This window comes from Pelophylax lessonae (assembly GCF_965119305.1).
Source record: "Pelophylax lessonae genome assembly, chromosome: 11".
In the NCBI taxonomy this organism is placed as follows: domain Eukaryota; kingdom Metazoa; phylum Chordata; class Amphibia; order Anura; family Ranidae; genus Pelophylax; species Pelophylax lessonae.
The window spans coordinates 135,281,789-135,299,565 of NC_138778.1; the positions used below are offsets into that span (position 1 = coordinate 135,281,789).

Here is a 17,777-nt window from a genome sequence, read left to right on the forward strand (position 1 = left end):
TAAAAAAAGACATTCCTTACCTTCATTGTGATGTTCCCTATGTGCTTCTGTATTTTACTTGAGTAGTAAATTTCCTCCTTGGATGCCCTCCCACCAGTGCTGCGATAATCTTCCGCTGTGGCCGAGGTTATTAGAACTGAGGAGCTGTCATTAGCACTCATCAAGAATGCCTGACTATGCCCACCTTTTCCACCCAGCTCCTCCAATCATAGAAGCTGTACTACAGATTTTATCAATGTATTGTGATCTATGAATAGAGGGGGCAGATCTGCATTTATACACCCTGCTCCATTCATAGAAGCTCTAGTACAGTTTCCATGATTGGAGCAGGTGGGCAGAAATTCATGAGGTGTGCAATTGACAGCTCTTCAGTTCTATTAACCTCTGTTGCACCAGAAGATTATGGCCTCAGGGGTTGGGGGGGGGGGATTGGAGGTGGAAGATTTCCACTTAAATAGAAGCACACAAGGAACACATCACACTGAAGGTAAGGAATGTCTCTTGTGTTGATTTTGTATATATTTCTTTTGGAGGTGATATTAGGCTTTACTGTACATAGGCAAATTGCCATGTGTGGTGACATTGTATGAGACATTGTATGACAAAAATAACAGAAAATAAAGTAATTATACCCTTGATAAGTGTGGGTAGAATAAAACAGCAAGTACCTAAAATTGACCATATACATAATTCTAAATGATCAACCAATTATATATTAAAAGCAAAAATGTTTAGTCCCCGTTCACACTGGGGCGACCTGTGAGGCGACCTGGTCGCCTCACAGGTCGCCGTAGGTCGCCTTCCATAGGGAAGCTGCGGACCCGTTCTAATAGGAGCGACACAAGTCGCTCCGACTTAGAAAAAGGGTCCGGAGCTTCTTTGGGGCGACCCAGAGCGACCGTCATAGACTTCAATGTTATGAAGTCCGTGCCGGCCGCTCCGAGGTCGCGGTGCGCTGCTCGCACCGCGACCTCGTCGGTCGCCCCGGGAAGCCGGACGCTTGAGAAAGGAGCTGAGTGCGCATGCTCCGAAACGCGTTGCGTCATTTCCGGGAGCTTGCGTTCCATCGTGGCTTCCGCTGTAACCATCCCTCCGGACCAGCTTCCTGTGACGTCACCTCCGGGCCGGTGGACGGCCGGATTGTGCGGCTGGACTTGCTGAGACACGGACTGAAGCTTACCTCAGTGTAAGATACTATGTTAATTGTTGTGCAATAAATATATGGTTGATTACATGGCGCCTGTTTTTCTCTTCATGTTTACTAGCGGATTCCTCAGAGTTTCTCCCGCCAGCGCAGCCTAGTACTCAGCCTACTGTGACGATTCCCTACTAGACCTTGAAGACATCCCCTGCATCCCTCTTACAACGGTGAATCCCCCTGTTTCTCCTCTCTGGCTTGGTCAGAAGCGCCCAACACCCTTTTCTTTTGACCAGTGTGAACGGGGCCTCATTGTTCAGTTTTGGATAGACTAGGGGATGTTTTAAACACTCTTTGTTTGGATACAGTATAGGATGGATTTTACCTATCTGTTTCTCCTTGCGGAGATTTCCCTTCACTTCCTGTCCCAGAGACACAACAGGAACCAAAATGAGGGTAAACTCTCTCTTACATAGTTGTCACTGAAATAGGTGTCCCCACTGGAAGATTTTGCCAATCTTTCTGTTCTAGAGACAACCATAACTTTTCAGATTTATCATCAATTTCTGTTGTGGTGACAATGGTCACCAGCATAGCTTCCAACTGTCCCTGATTACGAGGGATTGTCCCTCATTCAGAACAAAGTCCCTCTGTCCCTATTTCTTCCCTTATTGTCCCTTATTTTGGTCTAAACTATATAGTTGTATATAAAATGCACTATTTATCTATAAAAAAAAGTGTTTCCCAGTACTAAATATTTAATCGAATTTCTAAATTGCTGCATTTGTGAATGTCAAAAGCCAATTTAAAGGAATAGTACAGGTAAAAAAAAACACTTGAGGGTTTAACCAATCATTTTTTTTGTACAATTCTCCTTTAAGGGGGCATGGATGGGGTTGTTTCCTATGCCTACATATGTTTGCTAATAGGTGTCCCTCATTCCCATCTCAGAAAGTTGGGAGGTATGGTCACCAGGACAAACAGAAAGAGTTAATCTCTCTAGCACAGGGGAGGACTGGGCCAGGGGGCAGGGGGGCAATTGCCCCCTGGGCTGCTCTGATGTCCTGTAAAAAAGCTTCACCGCTTCTGCCACAGACACGCCTAAAGGATTCCTGGTAAAAAGAAGTAAAAAGTCTCTGCCACTGACCTACTGAGTGCGGGTTGAAGACAAGGACAGAGCGCAGACCTCCCTCCCCAGCATGAATGGTGTAAACTGTGTCTGAGCAGAGGCCACTTCCATGCCCCACTGGAGACTCTCCTCCCCTGGCCAGCCCCAACCAAGCTGTCCCAGCTCCCCCCAACTGCCCCCTGCTGGTCAGATTGGGAACCCAGATTCAGCCGGTGAGTAGAAAGTACCTGAAGCAGGGCTTCAGCCTGGAATGGGGGCAGGAGGAGGACATGAAGAGGGAGAGTGGAAGGGGGGCTGATTCACTGCACCATGGGCCTCTGGTTTGTACTTGCCCCCTGGGCCGAAAGTTGCCAGTCTGCCCCTGCTCTAGCAACAGGGTTTTTTTCAGCTGGAACTTGGTGGAACTCAGTTCCACCACCTTAGGCTCAGGCCCTCTGCTCCCTGCTCACCACTATAACTTGTAAACACAGAAGTCCGGCTTCTGTATTTACAAGTGTCAGCTTGTCTCCTAGTGGCTCCCACTGAGTGCAGAATGGGGACAAGGGAGATGCAGGTGCCCAGGTTGTATTGTGGATACCGACACCCCCACTGGATGATCTTCCTGCAAATGAGAAAGGCAGAGCCAACTACAGTGTGCGGGGAGGTACTGGAACCGGATGAGTTCTTCAGCTTAATACAACAACAAAAGTAAGACACGTGGAAGATGGTGGTGCTTTTGGGGGGGGGGGATTTGCATGTAGAGGTTAAGGCTGAAGAGGGGTGAAAGTGAAATGTGGATGGGGGGTGCAGAGGTAAGCAGCTGTGGAAGAAGGCTGAAGTCTATATTCTGTTTGTAGCGCATCCCCACAATCTGCACACAGCACACCCCCAAACTCTACACGTAGCACACCCCCAAAATCTGCACATAATGCACTCCTGGTATTTAATACCCTCCCACTGTGAGTGAAATTGGACCACACCCACTATTTGGTGCAGTTTGGAGGGGGTGGGGGGGGAGACATAATTTGGGGGGGGGGGTCGTTGTTGAGTTCCTACACCTATTTTCTGAGAAAAAAGCCCTGGATAGCAATAAAGACCTCACAGAGGTTCTAAACCTTCCAGACCATCTAAAATTAACTTTGGCTTTAGCTACAGCTATACATGAATTGATCTTTTGTTTAAATACTACTGTTCAATACAACAAAAAGGAAAAGGATTGTTTGTGTTCCAACTGGACTGCATTTGCTATCAGGCCTGATCCTTACTTTCTGATGATAATGATCAATTCACCCATTTAGAGTGATCAGTTTCAGACTATTTTATCACAACAGTCATTACACTGAATTATCATATTGCTATATGTATGACCAGCATAGGTCAGGCATACAGTATGTCATTTATCTGTATCATGAACAGGAATTCTTTTGTTAATGGTATGTAATGGCCATGTAAAGGACATCGCTGTTCTTACCTTGCTCCTTAATAATTGTAATATTAACATTTTTCTTTCCCATTTGGGCGATTCCTGTGGGAACCTCCAGTGCCTCCACCAATAATTGCTTCTCATCGTCATCTTCTGGTCTGATGAAAAGGGGAACACGAACATCCACGAGTTCCACTCCCTCCTGAAATTCCACCAGCCCATATGCATCTATGGAAAATACAAAAATAAATGCTCTGAGCTCATAGAGTAAACTTGTGCTTTGCCTATGCAGGAAAAAGCAACAGGTTCCCTTTAATTGGGGTGCCACCAGCAGCTCATGACCCACTTTTTTACCTCCCATGGGGCAGTGCTAATGCCTGGTAGGCACCCAGGACTGTCACATGTGGATAGTCGTAAAACTTGACTAGGTTCCAAGTCATGGCTAACATTTTTCGCTCCTGGCAGTCCAATGGAGAAGTGGAGGAGTAAAGGATAGGCGAGTAAAAGCTGCCATTAAAGTGGATCTATTGGTTGCCATGTATGGACGAAGCCCATGTTCCCTGTAGCTTATGCTGATGTTAGAGTAATGTAGCACTCACCTCTGTCAGATATGACTGTGTAGTAGCCAGGGGTGACTTTCAGGTCTTGAAAAGCCTCTTGGGTGACATGTTTCTCAGTGACTTTTACAATTTCAGGTTCAGCCTCTCTTGGAGCCATCAATACGGTGTCTGCAATTGTGTGATCCTGTCTGTAATAAAATATATTAACAATTATTATATGATTCGATTATATAGGAACCAGGTGTAGTAGCGCTTCGACCTTCTCAATTTCCAGCTGCACCTGGTGCTCAGACTGTCAGGCTGCCAATGCCTCTTTATATCATGAATCACTGGAGGAAAAGTCGGCACTCGTGATAACATCAAATAGTGGTCTTCCATTATTGAAACAACCTGTAAAACATTGAACACATTTCAGCTGTCACGCCTTAATTATGGCCTTGATTAAGACCTGGCGGCCGAAACGCGTTGGGTGTTTTACAGCTGTTATTCCTGGTATTTCAATAAAGGAAGACCGTTATTTGCTGTTATGCCGACCTTTCCTCCAGTGATTCATAAAATTATATAAGCCTAGATATTGAAGAATAAGCAATTTACTACAAAACCCTGAAACGTTCTGAGAGATCTCACTCAACAGGTTTAGGCCTTTTGTCTATTTACACAGCAACGGTTAGCAGGAAGGTGCTACAAGTGAAAGTTGTTAATGGGATTAGGGGGGAGGAATGAAAGAGTTGGGAAGGGGTGAATGTTTGATATGATAAAATCTCAGGCATTTTGTTTCTTGAAATATTACAAATTGTTTGTTCAAATAAAAAGGTGGACAGATATCCAAAAACCAAGATTGGTGTTCATACCTCTTGCCTGCATTGGATTGTAACCTAGACGGAAACAAGAAGTAGACAAACTTTAATTTCATGTATTCTGTGGGATGAATCTAAAGGCTCCATATAAAGCCAGACTTACCGGAAATTGGTCTGCTTCACCTTGTGTGTTCCAGGTATCACTTTATACACCTCGTTTAGCTATGGGAATAAACAGAATTGGTAAGATAAATACTTCTTGGACAGCGATAAATGTGTAAAAGGTGCAACTTCGTTGTCTTCCATTGGTATGGGCAATACCATACATAGGTCGAGGTAGACAACCTCAGCACTTCAGCTGTGATGAAACTGCAAACCTCATCATGTCTCTTCCCCTGGGAGTCATGTGTTTGGCTGTCAGATTCTCATGGGATTTCTAATTTCACCACAGATGGAGTACTGACGTTGCCTACCCCTGCTGTAGGTGTAGCAATCACCTTGGGTAACCCTAAAACCAAGCGAATTATCCCTAGCATTAAAATAAGAAGGAACTAACCTGGAGACATTACCAAGAATGAGGATTAGCTGCAAGTACTCCATTGCAAGTACAACATTTTAAGTACAGTGAATGAGATATTGCAGGAGACTGAAGAGATACTGAAAGAGATTGGCTTGGAGTTTGCAACCAACTCATCTGTGTTTCTTTTTGCTGACCATTGCTTGAGAAGAGGAAAGGAATTTGGTCAGGTGTCTGCTATTGTGCATTTGCTAATGAGACTTGCCCATTAAGGTGTTACAATTGTTGCTGGGGGAGGAGCTATGAAGGAGTGTGTATATATAGAGAAATACTCATTAGCTGGCCTAATTCATTAGCTGCAAGTACTCCATTGCAAGTACAGTGAATGAGATATTGCAGGAGACAGTCAGGAGGTAGGCTGGAAGGTGGAAAAAAGAAAAAAAAAAAAAGTAAGATTTGTTTGACTTAAATTTGCAAATTTTCTTATTTTTTTTTTTCTCTCCTCTTTAAAATGGCAGACTTGGTTCAGTGCAGGAATTGTTTTGCATTTATTTCATGTTCCACTCTTTGGAGATTCGGATGCTGTCAGATCTGTAGACAATTCTCCTTACTGCAGCAGGAAATTGCATTTTTGAAATCAGAGATATTTAAATTATCTGTTAAACAAACTCCAGCTGGGACTGCTGCAATGCCACTGCCACAGAGGACCCCCAGAAATGGCAGATGGGTTACTGTAGGTTCTGGAAGACATAGAGTGGTGGATAGAAGACATGTCCCACAGTCGGTGGTTCTCCATAATTCATTTGCTGCACTCTCAGAATGTAAGGACAACATGGATATGGACTCAAGCACAGAGGGTGAGAAACCATCGACTCCTATGTCTAATGTATGCAAGACTGCAGCCAAGGACAAAAAAGATAAAGTGAAGTCTCAAAGGAAGCAGCTGTTGCTGGGTGATTCAATCATAAGAAGTGTGGAGCTTAAAGAAAATGGTTTTGTGAGATGTCTCCCTGGTGCTACTGCTAGACGAGATAGCAGACGTATTATTAATATTGTTAAGCAAGCAAAGCAGGAAGGGGACGTGGATGTTCTTGTCCATCTAGGGACAAATGACCTGGCTTGCAATGAAGTGTCAGAGGTGAAAAAATATTTTATCACACTTGGTAATGACGTACAGGATTTTGCATCCACCATTTCATTTTCTGAAGTTCTGCCTGTGCATAATGTTCAGAATGATAGGCAGAGGCGCATAAAGGAGTTCAACATATGGCTTAGTAAATGGTGTCAAGAGCAAGGATTTGGCTTTGTTTCTCATGATAGCTCTACTTGGAATACAAAGAAACTGTACAAAAAAGATGGTTTGCATCTTTCTCTCAAAGGAACAAATGTACTTAGTGAACAACTCCAAGAATTTGCGAAGGAGTATTTAAACTAGGAAGGGGGGCAAAAGAGTGAAAATACAAGAGTCCAATTGCCCCCCGAAACAATGCCAGAACAGGTCAGAAGCACAGAGGTTAAGAAATGATAAGCTCAGAATCCTGTCTACAAATGCTCGCAGTTTAGTTAAAAAAAATCAATGAACTTGGGTCAATAATGGCATCTGAGAATGTAGATTTAGTGGCTGTTACGGAGACATGGTTTAATGAAAGAAATGACTGGGACATAACCATACCAGGGTACTCTTTATACAGAAGAGACAGAGAAGGCAAGAAAGGAGGAGGAGTGGCCCTGTATGTGAAAGATAGCCTTAAATCTAACCTAATACAAGTTGGTGAGGCCAACATAGAGTAAGTTTGGGTTACATTGCAGTTTGCTAATCATGCAGTAACTCGTGTAGGTGTGATATATAGACCACCTGGTCAAGTTAAAGAACTAGATGATCTACTAGTTGAAGAAATAGCTAAAATGACAATGAAAGGAGAAGTTATCATTATGGGAGATTTCAATCTTCCAGATATAAACTGGAAAACCAAAATAGCAAGTTCTACCAGGAGTACAGATATTCTAAATTCCCTACTGGGGTTGTCTCTGCAACAAGTGGTTGAGGAGCCAACCCGGAGGGAGGCCATTTTGGATCTGGTATTCACAAATGGGGATTCGGTATATGATGTCATTGTAGGCGAAACCTTGGGATCCAGTGATCACCAGTCAGTGTGGTTTAATATAAGAACTGTGAAAGAGTCACACCACACAAAAACAAAAGTTTTAGATTTTAGAAAAACAGACTTTTCAAAAATGAAATTAGTCATAAATGAGTCCTTATCAGACTGGTACAGATTACATGGAGTCCAGGAGAAATGGGACTACTTAAAAGGTGCATTATTGAAGGCAACAGAAAATTGCATTAGACTTGTCAGTAAAAGCAAAAAAAGGAAGAGACCACTGTGGTACTCAGCAGAAGTGGCCCAAATCATTAAAAATAAAAAGCTAGCATTTTGTAATTATAAAAAAACCCAGAGCAATGAAGATAAGGAAATCTACAAGATTAGGCAGAAAGAGGCCAAGCAAGTTATAAGAACTTCTAAAGCGCAGGCAGAAGAAAAACTAGCTCAGTCTATGAAAAAGGGGGATAAGACATTCTTCAGATATATAAAATGAAAAAAGGAAATTAAAACAAGGAATAACTAAATTAAAAACAAAGGACGGAAGGTATGTAGAAGAGAATAAAGGGCTAGCCGACTGCCTTAATGAATACTTCTGTTCAGTTTTTACAGAAGAAAAAGAAGGAGAAGGACCTCCACTTGAAAGGATGACTAATGAATCGTTTGATGCATGTGTTTTTACAGAGGAAGACGTTCTAAGATTGCTGTCTAAAGTGAAGACAAATAAGTCACAGGGTCCTGATGAGATACACCCAAAATTATTAAAAGAGCTTAGTGGTGAGCTGGCAAAACCATTAACAGATTTATTTAACCAATCATTAGTAACAGGAGTCGTCCCGGAAGATTGGAAATTGGCAAATGTGGTGCCCATTCACAAGAAAGGTAGTAGGGAGGAATCAAGCAACTATAGACCAGTGAGTCTGACATCAATAGTAGGCAAATTAATGGAAACCCTATTAAAGGATAGGATTGTGGAACATCTTAAATCCCATGGATTGCAAGATGAAAAACAACATGGGTTTACTTCAGGGAGATCATGTCAAACAAATCTTATAGATTTTTTTGACTGGGTGACTAAAATAATAGACGGTGGAGGTGCAGTAGACATTGCATATCTAGATTTTAGTAAGGCTTTTGACACTGTCCCACATAGAAGACTTATCAATAAACTGCAGTCATTGAGCATGGACTCCCATATTGTTGAGTGGATTAGGCAGTGGCTGAGTGACAGAAAACAGAGGGTTGTAGTCAATGGAGAACATTCAGAACAAGGTCATGTTACCAGTGGGGTACCTCAGGGATCTGTACTGGGACCAATTTTGTTTAATATCTTCATAAGTGATATTGCAAAAGGCCTCGATGGTAAGGTTTGTCTTTTTGCTGATGACACAAAGATATGTAACAGGGTTGATGTTCCTGGAGGGAAACGCCAAATGGAAAAGGATTTAGGAAAACTAGAAGAATGGTCAGAACTCTGGCAACTGAAATTTAATGTGGATAAGTGCAAGATAATGCACCTGGGACGTAAAAACCCAAGGGCAGAATATAGAATATTTGACACAGTCCTGACCTCAGTATCTGAGGAAAGGGATTTAGGAGTAATTATTTCAGAAGACTTAAAGGTGGGAAGACAATGTAATAGAGCAGCACGAAATGCCAGCAGAATGCTTGGATGTATAGGGAGAGGTATAAGCAGTAGAAAGAGAGAAGTGCTGCGGTACAGAACACTGGTGAGACCTCACTTGGAGTATTGTGCGCAGTACTGGAGGCCATATCTCCAGAAGGATATAGATACTCTAGAGAGGGTTCAGAGAAGAGCTACTAAACTAGTACATGGATTGCAGGAAAAAACTTACCAGGAAAGGTTAAAGGACCTTAACATGTATAGCTTGGAAGAAAGAAGAGACAGAGGGGATATGATAGAAACTTTTAAATACATAAAGGGAATCAACTCGGTAAAGGAGGAGAGCATATTTAAAAGAAGAAAAACTACCACAAGAGGACACAGTTTTAAATTAGAGGGGCAAAGTTTTAAAAGTAATATGAGGAAGTATTACTTTACTGAGAGAGTAGTGGATGCATGGAATAACCTTCCTGCAGAAGTGGTAGCTGCAAATACAGTGAAGGAGTTTAAGGATACATGGGATAGGCATAAGGCTATCCTTCATATAAGATAGGGCCAGGGACTATTCATAGGATTCAGATATATTGGGCAGACTAGATGGGCCAAATGGTTCTTATCTGCCGACACATTCTATGTTTCTATAAGGATGTTGCCATTGTTTTCACCTATCAGCTATGAATCCAAAAAGTGTATCTCTAACCAAAACTTTTTTTTTAGCTTTGGATAGATTGGAGGAGAGGAAGTGGTGATGTTCCTTCACCTTGGAGAGATTTCCTTTTATAGATGCTGCTATAGATACTGTACACTTTAATTGGTGTTCAGATTAGGTGATGGATTTTCAAAGCTTTTCTCTCCTTCAAATAGTAAAGTTAGTACTTGATCAAATAGTGCAGGGGTTGACAAATTTGCTTTGAATCTAGGAGCCAGCTTAAAAAGTTAGGAGACAGTTTTTTTTTTTTAACTAACAAATCTTATGGGAAGAACATGTAACCTGTTCCAGAAGGCCAAACTTATCCTTTAAGCCTTTCACTGCCTTTTTTTGCACACGTTTACAAAATCGTTTTAGGCCTGAAGATTACATAAACCCCCCCCCCCCCAAACATGATATATTTTCTGAAAGCAGACACCCTAGAATAGGGTGGTAAAATAGTGGTAGTTACAATTTTATATGTCACACAATATTATTGTAAAAGTCTAGGAAGCAAAACATTTCGGTAAAAAAAAACACATTAAAAGTTAACTTTAGGGGGTAAGAAAATGCAGTAAATTACCCAAGTTTTTGGTAAAATATAAAAGGTGAGGTTGCACCGAGTAAATAGAAACCCAACATGTCAAACCTTAAACATGTCAGTACACTATATTTTCGTAGGCAAAGCTTTAAAAGCTCCCTAGTTTAGCGATATGAAGGAGGTCTGGTACTAGAATTATTGCTCTCATTCTGGCATGTGTGGTGATATGCAACATGTGTATTGCAATTGAAGTTTTCAGTTGCACACGCCCCATCGTGTGTGTTTACGTTTGTACGTGCATATATGTTTGGGTGAGGGGCCTCAATTTTTTTGGAGAGGGGGAAATATGTGCTTGGGTATAACTTTAATTTTTTTCAAACAACAAATAAACATTTTCTTTTCTTTTTTTTATTAACTTTTTTTTCCTTTACATAGGGGACAAAAAGTCCCCTATGTGATGACTTTTTTGGTGTCAGGTTCTCTTTAATGAGACATCCAGGGTCTAAAAGACCCTTAATTTCTCCCCTGTGCTCCACCTAATGTAATGCAATGCACATCGCCCTACATTACATTCTTTCCCGGCCTTAACGGCCAGGGAAACTGTTAACGGGGACCCAGAAATGACATCACACGTCACTTCCGGGTCAACTAGAAGGGGAGGTGAGCGGAGCCCGGGATACGTAGCGGGGCAGCGTGCAGGCAGTGTGGGGAGCATTTGGGCAGCAGCCCAGGTGCCAGGTCGAAACTTCTGGTCACCATGGAGACTTGCCACCTGGGGTTAGTCGAGCCCTGAAATAGTGTCATATAATAAACCTTACATTCATCCAAATCATAAGAGTATACACTTTCTGTGCCACAAAGCCTTACAGTTAGGTTGACAGGGCCACGGACTCCTGTACAGGCAGCAGGGTGAATTGGATGTGGGCAGGGAGGGTAAATACTGAAACCGATGTATGGCTCTCTCTGCAGCGACTGACAGCTGGCTTCTTCTTCTCTCCCTTCCATTGGCTTTCAGCTGCTGCAGAGAGAGCCATACGGGGGATTGGTTCCAGTAATTGCCCCCCCCCCCTTTGCCACACTGATCACCCTTTCTGTGCACCATATGTTTCCCCCTGTTGCCCAGGCCCCCATGTGTGCCTCCCTCCCACCCCAGCAGTGCCTTCTGCTTTTCTCCTCTCCTTCCCACTGGCAGCTGCAAGCACACAATAGGATCCTTCAAGATGAAGCGTGTGGGAAGGGTTCGGTAAATATGTCATTCATACCAGCCCCTACCTCTCCTGAATAAACACAATGAGTGATCGGTACCGATCAATGACTGTGTTCATTCATAACTGAGGCATTGGCTGTATGGCCAATTGGCATTGGCCCATGTGAGTTTGTCTGTATGGGGCCCCGTGGTTTCTAACAGCAGCCCTGTAGGTAGACCTTGTATAGGTGTGTAGGTACAGCTAGGTTATACAAATCAGGAGCCAAACAAATATAGATATTGTCATCAATCCTTGAAGGTGAGGCTTTATTGATGGCAGGATATCTATAGGATGAAGAGATTCATTTGTACTTTGTAAGAGGCCCTTTGGGTCTTGAAATATTGGTTTTATAAGGACTAATATAAATTGGACTTCATATCAAGAATGCCCACTAGAAATGGAAAAGAGACCTTCACAGGTTGTACCACAGTGGGGACAGCTCGCTGTATTTAATTACCGTTTGCTCGACTTCCCGACGGAGTTGGTCACATTCCCTTGTTTGAGGCTTAGACAGGTTCTCAGTGAAAAGGCGAGCCAACCTCAGTGAGACTCCATATGGGACTGAAAGAGAAGACATTTATATATTGTAGCCACCATACTCCATAACTAATAGTACAGAAAAGCAGCCTTTAGAGCTGTGAACCTAGTATCCCATATATTTTTTCACGCAACACAGGTATTAATCAGGATTGCAGTATTCCTTCCTGACAAAGCCTTCATCTGCTTTTTCCCTCCAGAAGGTCAGCACCATATGTGTTTATGCACCATCCAGGGTCAACATCTATTTCCTACACTGCGGATGCCTGTGAAGTTCTTGGCTGTTTCCTGTGTCTCACTCCCTGTTGCTGTCACTCACCTCATGAACTGCTACAAAGTTACAAGGTTGTGGCTAAATCACAGAGGGCGAGGAGACTGAGTAAATGCTTTCCCTCGCCTGCAGCAGACTGATGACATCATTTGGCCTAGGCAGGTTCTCTGAACTGCGGTTCAAGGCTGGGTTTTTAAAAGATACCTGTATTTTTAGCACACTTAACCGTTAATTGACCCCAATCCTCTGCACCCCCCAAAATCTAATACTCACTGTATAACACTTTAAGATTCAACTTTGCAGAAAAAATTCTGCAAAAAAAAAAAAACTATGATGGTTTGAAGAGAATATTTTACTAAACCCATATTCTGCGCCCCCTTTTTCTAGTCATCCCACTACTGTTGTTCTATTCACATACCCAGCTCTTTGGGGTTCAGGGCATCGGGTGATGGAGGTGGCCGGTGTACATTGTTGGTAATCTTCCATTTCACAGTATCTCCACCTTTCAGGTTTCCATTTCGTACAAGTGGAGTGTTCAGATAATCAGATTGCATAAGGCTTTGTCGTAGCATATAGTGGTCTTCCTTAAATCCTACACTGCGTCCTGCAAAAGGAATAAAAAAAGTTATAAAATGAAAGAATCTAGACCTAGGTTCTACAAACATCCAATTGGCTAAAAACGTAAGTTAACCTTTCCCAGAAAATAGCCTGTGCAGCCAAGGGGCCCCAGTGGATTCTAAAAATCTATGCAGCTTCGTAAAACGATCATGTCCAAAATTGTTGCTAGGACGAGAAAAACTTTGGATGCTCACTCCTAGCATTGCAGAAATGAAAACCAGCGGTTTCACGTCCTAGCAACATGGCGGTTACTAACTATGAGTTTGTTTAGTCAGGCTTATAATAGGAACCAAATGGCCTATAGGTAAAACAATGAAATTAAAGATCATTTTATAAAGCAACACAGATATTTAATATCTACTGGGGCGTGACGGCATAGGCAATTTTTTTGGGAAAGGTAAACTTAGCCTTTAAAGCTGCACTCCAGGCACACAACCAAATCCACAGCTAAAACACAAATATGGGAACTGGTATGCCTGCCAAAAGAATTTGTAATTGTATGCAGCTAGATTTCTGATCCTGCCACCTCCTCACTGCAGTAGCAGTGCAGCTTAGTGAAGAACACACCTCTTCCTGCGGATTGGAAACTGAAGGCGGTCATCCCTCTACTCTCTCTACTTCCCTATAGGGATGTTTACTGTCAACGCATGAGCATGCAGCAAAGTCTGATTGGAGACTAGAGGCGGTCATCCTTCTACTCACTCTACTTTGTCCTATGGGGATGTTTACTGTCAACTCAGGAGCATGCCTCAAAGTCTGATTAGAGTGAGTAGAAGGATGACCTCCTCTAGTCTCCAATCAGACTTTGATGCATGCTCATGCGTTCCCTATAGGAAAAAGTACAGTGAGTAGAAGGATGACCGCCTTTAGTCTCCACTTTGTTCTTTAGGGATGTTTACTGTCAACGCATGAGCATGCAGCAAAGTCTGATTGGAAACTAGAGGAGGTCATCCTTCTGCTCACTCTACTTTGTTCTATAGAAGGTTTACTGTCAACGCATGAGCATGCAGCAAAGTCTGATTGGAAACTAGAGGAGGTCATCCTTCTGCTCACTCTACTTTGTTCTATAGAAGGTTTACTGTCAATGCATGAGCATGCAACAATGTCTGAGTGGAAACAGGAGGAGGTCATCCTTCTATTCGCTCTACTTTGTCCTATAGGGATGTTTATTGTCAATGCATGAGCATGCAGAAAAGTCTAAATTGAAAATGGAGGAGGTTGTACTTCTACTCACTCCACTCTGTCCTTATAGGAATGTTTACCTTTAACACATGAGCATGCAGCACAGCCTGATTGGCTCTCAGTGCTGGCACTAGTTTTCTAAGCCTAATGTGCAGGTGTTACAGGAAGCTGATATGAAGAAAAAAATCAGGTATTTATACTAGTGATCGACCGATTATCGGCAAAGCTGATATATCGAGGGCCAATCTGCACTTTCCCCGATATATCAGAATCGGCCCCCGGAGGTAACCGATACTGCCGATATTTCAGGAAAGTGCATGTACCAGGGTGATGCCTGCATCTAGAGGCATCACCCTGGTACCGCTGTCCATAGCTGACGGTCGGCTGTCTTGTAATGACAACCGATGCGGCTGAGAAGCCACTCGGCTGTCATTACAAGGAGCGGGAGGGGATGTCTCCCCCCCCCCCGCGCCACCTTCGGCGGCTCCCCCGGGTCTCCTGTCCCACCGGGAGACCCGGGCAACCAGCCTGCATGGCCAACGAAGACCCAATGAAAGCCGCATTCGGCTCTGATCGGGTCTCCATGCAATAACCCGGAAGTGAGGTCATGACATCACTTCCGGGAACTCTGCGCCAAATTCCAAAAAATGACAGCATTCAAAACAGTCAAACTTTTCGTTTTGAATGCTTTTAAGTGCAGTAGAGGGGTTTGGGGTCTTTTAGACCCCCAGATCCCTCCCCATGAGTACCTGTGAAGTGATAAAAAAAAAATAAAAAAATTAAATGTACAAAAATATTGGCCAATAATGGCCGATACTGATATGCAATGGCCAAAATATCGATATCGGCAACGAAAAACCGTTATCGGTCGATCACTAATTTATACTAGTTGCAAGAACGAAAAATAAATGTCTTAATAAATACAAGATTAATTGGCTTTTTATATCTGCCTGGAATGCACCTTGTAATACCTCTTCATACATGTTGCTTCTGAAAAATCGCTGGCTCAGGCTCACAGAATAACCACCTACAACTATCATATGTGCTAATTATTTAGATAAAACAGTTTAGAAAGGAATTTACATGAAATCTACCGAGCTCACTCCTTACCTCGTCCACAGCAAGGCAGCAGAGCCAGACAAGCCTGCAAAAAGAAGAAACAGTTTATCTCTGCAGCTTACCAGTGCTTATCACCACCTTTCCTCCCACCACTAACATGACACCTGCTGCCAGCAGGGGTATAATTTCACTATTCTACGTAAGTCTAAATATTAAGCGTTTTATGATATGTCAGGAAATTGTTACAGCTTCTTCATTACTAACTGATATGTTCTCCTTAGATTTCATATAGAGAAAAAAACAAACTAGTACAGCGCAGAAGGGGGCGACGGCCATCTTGGTACACCCCGCACTGCTCAGTGCCAAACTGATTATATAGTGAAATAGACTATCTCACTCGGTCGCTGTGAAATAGTCTATTATAGTATATAAATCAGTTTGGCGCTGAGCAGTGCGGGGTGTACCAAGATGGACGACGCCACCTTCTGCCTACATATTTGTCGCTGTATATACTACAATACTAATAATACTATAATAATAAAAATGGAATACTGTAGTTCAGGTTATAAGGGGAGTTTAAGACTTGTTTGGGTGTAAGAAGATGTCCGCTGCCGCCTTCGTATTCTGTCAGATTAGGAAACCTACTGAAATGCATAGCGGCCATGTTGGAACACGCAACACATGCGAAGTAAGCAATTTAGTTTACAACGTAATTTCTGTTGCATTTTCTGATAGGTAGCGGTATTCTGATAGAACACTGGCATGATAAGAATTGTTTTGACAGCCGTCAGAAAAGCCGCCTGGAATTTGGCGTCCTACAACACTATACGCTGCCTCGTGGTAATCCCTACATGATACTGGGAATAGTGGGTGGATATAGGGGGAGGTAACGCTTTTCAAGGGGTAATCCTCCTTTGTCAAAAGCTTTAACATACTAATGGGGATCCTGCACTGCTGTTTTTATACCGTCTTAGATTTTCAGGGGCGGACTGACCATTCGGGCATTTCGGTCACTGCCCGAGGGCCCGCGGTCAGGGGGGGCCCGGCAGAGCTGTCTTTCTGCATGGGCATGCTGGGAAGTTGTCCAGGGGGCCCCACGCAGGGTAGCAATTTTCCCCATCTGATCCCTCAGGACGCTGCAGTAGCAACTTTAGTGTGTGCTAGACTGGTTGCTAGGCTGGCCAGCCGCCTAGCATCTAGCAACCAGTGACGTGCGAGGAGAGGACCCAGAATGCAGAGCGAGGAGGATCTTCCTCGTTCTGCTCTGTGCCTAATATGGAATGTGTGGCTCCACCCACCTCCCTCCCTTCCTCTTCACTGTGCGGCCGAGAGAAACTGCCTGACTGCCATCAGGAGACCTCAGAGCAGGACCGAGGCAAACTGCTGCATGAGGTGATATAATCTGTCATTCTATATCTTGCTTATACGTCTCTCTGAGGTAAATGTGGCTGTGTTCCAAAATGCATGTAGCAAAACGATTGTATTTTATCTAAAGACAAACATCTTCCCTCTGAGATAAGAAGGGACATGTTTACATCTACTTACTATGACTGTTCTATCACACGTGCACAGCCTGATCATTCCCCATCCCCACAGCAAATGTCAGAGATGGCACTGTTCAGTGTTCACAAAAAACTACACTGTGTATGGCTAGAATAAGATTTCTATATTTCTAAAATATTCATATACAACAATGTGACAAAAGTTCTTCAACTACTTTGCTTTTTTTTTTTCCCAAAAACTACTTTGCTTTCTAACAGACACTTCGTTTTTTACCTAGAGGGCAAGAAGTGTATTTTCAGTGAACCATATACAGTACAGTATGTTGAATTATTTTTGTAATGTTTCATTTTTAATGTGACCTTCACAATTTGATATGCTTGCATTTCCACAATTGTGCCAATGTATTAATTGCAGAGATTTGTAGATGAGCCACTAGATCTATCTCTCCCCCTCCCTCCTTCCTTCCCACCCCCCTCTCTCTCTCTCTCTCTCTCTCTCTCTCTCTCCTTCCCTCTTTCTTTCCACCCCCCCCTCTCTCTCTCTCTCTCTCTCTCTCTCTCTCCTTCCCTCTTTCTTCCCAGCCCTCCTTCTCTCTCTTTCTCTCCTTCCCTCTTTCTCTCATTCTTTCCACCCCTCCTTCTTTCTCTCTCTCCTTCCCTCTTTCTTTCCACCCCCCTCTCTCTCTCTCTCTCTCTCTCTCTCTCCTTCCCTCTTTCTTTCTCTCATTCCCTTTTTTTTTCTCTCCTTCCCTCTTTCTCTCTTTCTTTCCACCCCTCCTTCTCTCTCTCTCTCTCTCTCCTTCCCTCTTTCTTTCCACCCCTCCTTCTCTCTCTCTCCTTCCCTCTTTCTTTCCACCCCTCCT

General features: G+C 43.1%; 1 protein-coding gene across 4 annotated transcripts in view; it reads right to left on the bottom strand.

Annotated features, from left to right (window-relative positions):
* The window catches only part of ITGB4 (integrin subunit beta 4), a 157,389-nt gene that overhangs the window by 40,759 nt on the left and 98,853 nt on the right, over positions 1-17,777 (bottom strand). For all 4 annotated transcript variants that reach the window (XR_014225941.1, XM_082273005.1, XM_082273006.1 and 1 more), the window contains 7 exons: positions 15,464-15,497; positions 12,972-13,157; positions 12,203-12,306; positions 5,190-5,248; positions 5,081-5,104; positions 4,269-4,417; positions 3,718-3,897 (listed from right to left, as the gene is read on the bottom strand). Coding sequence is in view for 3 of the 4 variants with exons in the window: in XM_082273005.1 (XP_082129131.1) it covers positions 3,718-3,897; positions 4,269-4,417; positions 5,081-5,104; positions 5,190-5,248; positions 12,203-12,306; positions 12,972-13,157; positions 15,464-15,497 (736 nt within the window). In the remaining variant the exon portion in view is untranslated. The remainder of the gene's footprint in view (positions 1-3,717; positions 3,898-4,268; positions 4,418-5,080; positions 5,105-5,189; positions 5,249-12,202; positions 12,307-12,971; positions 13,158-15,463; positions 15,498-17,777) is intronic.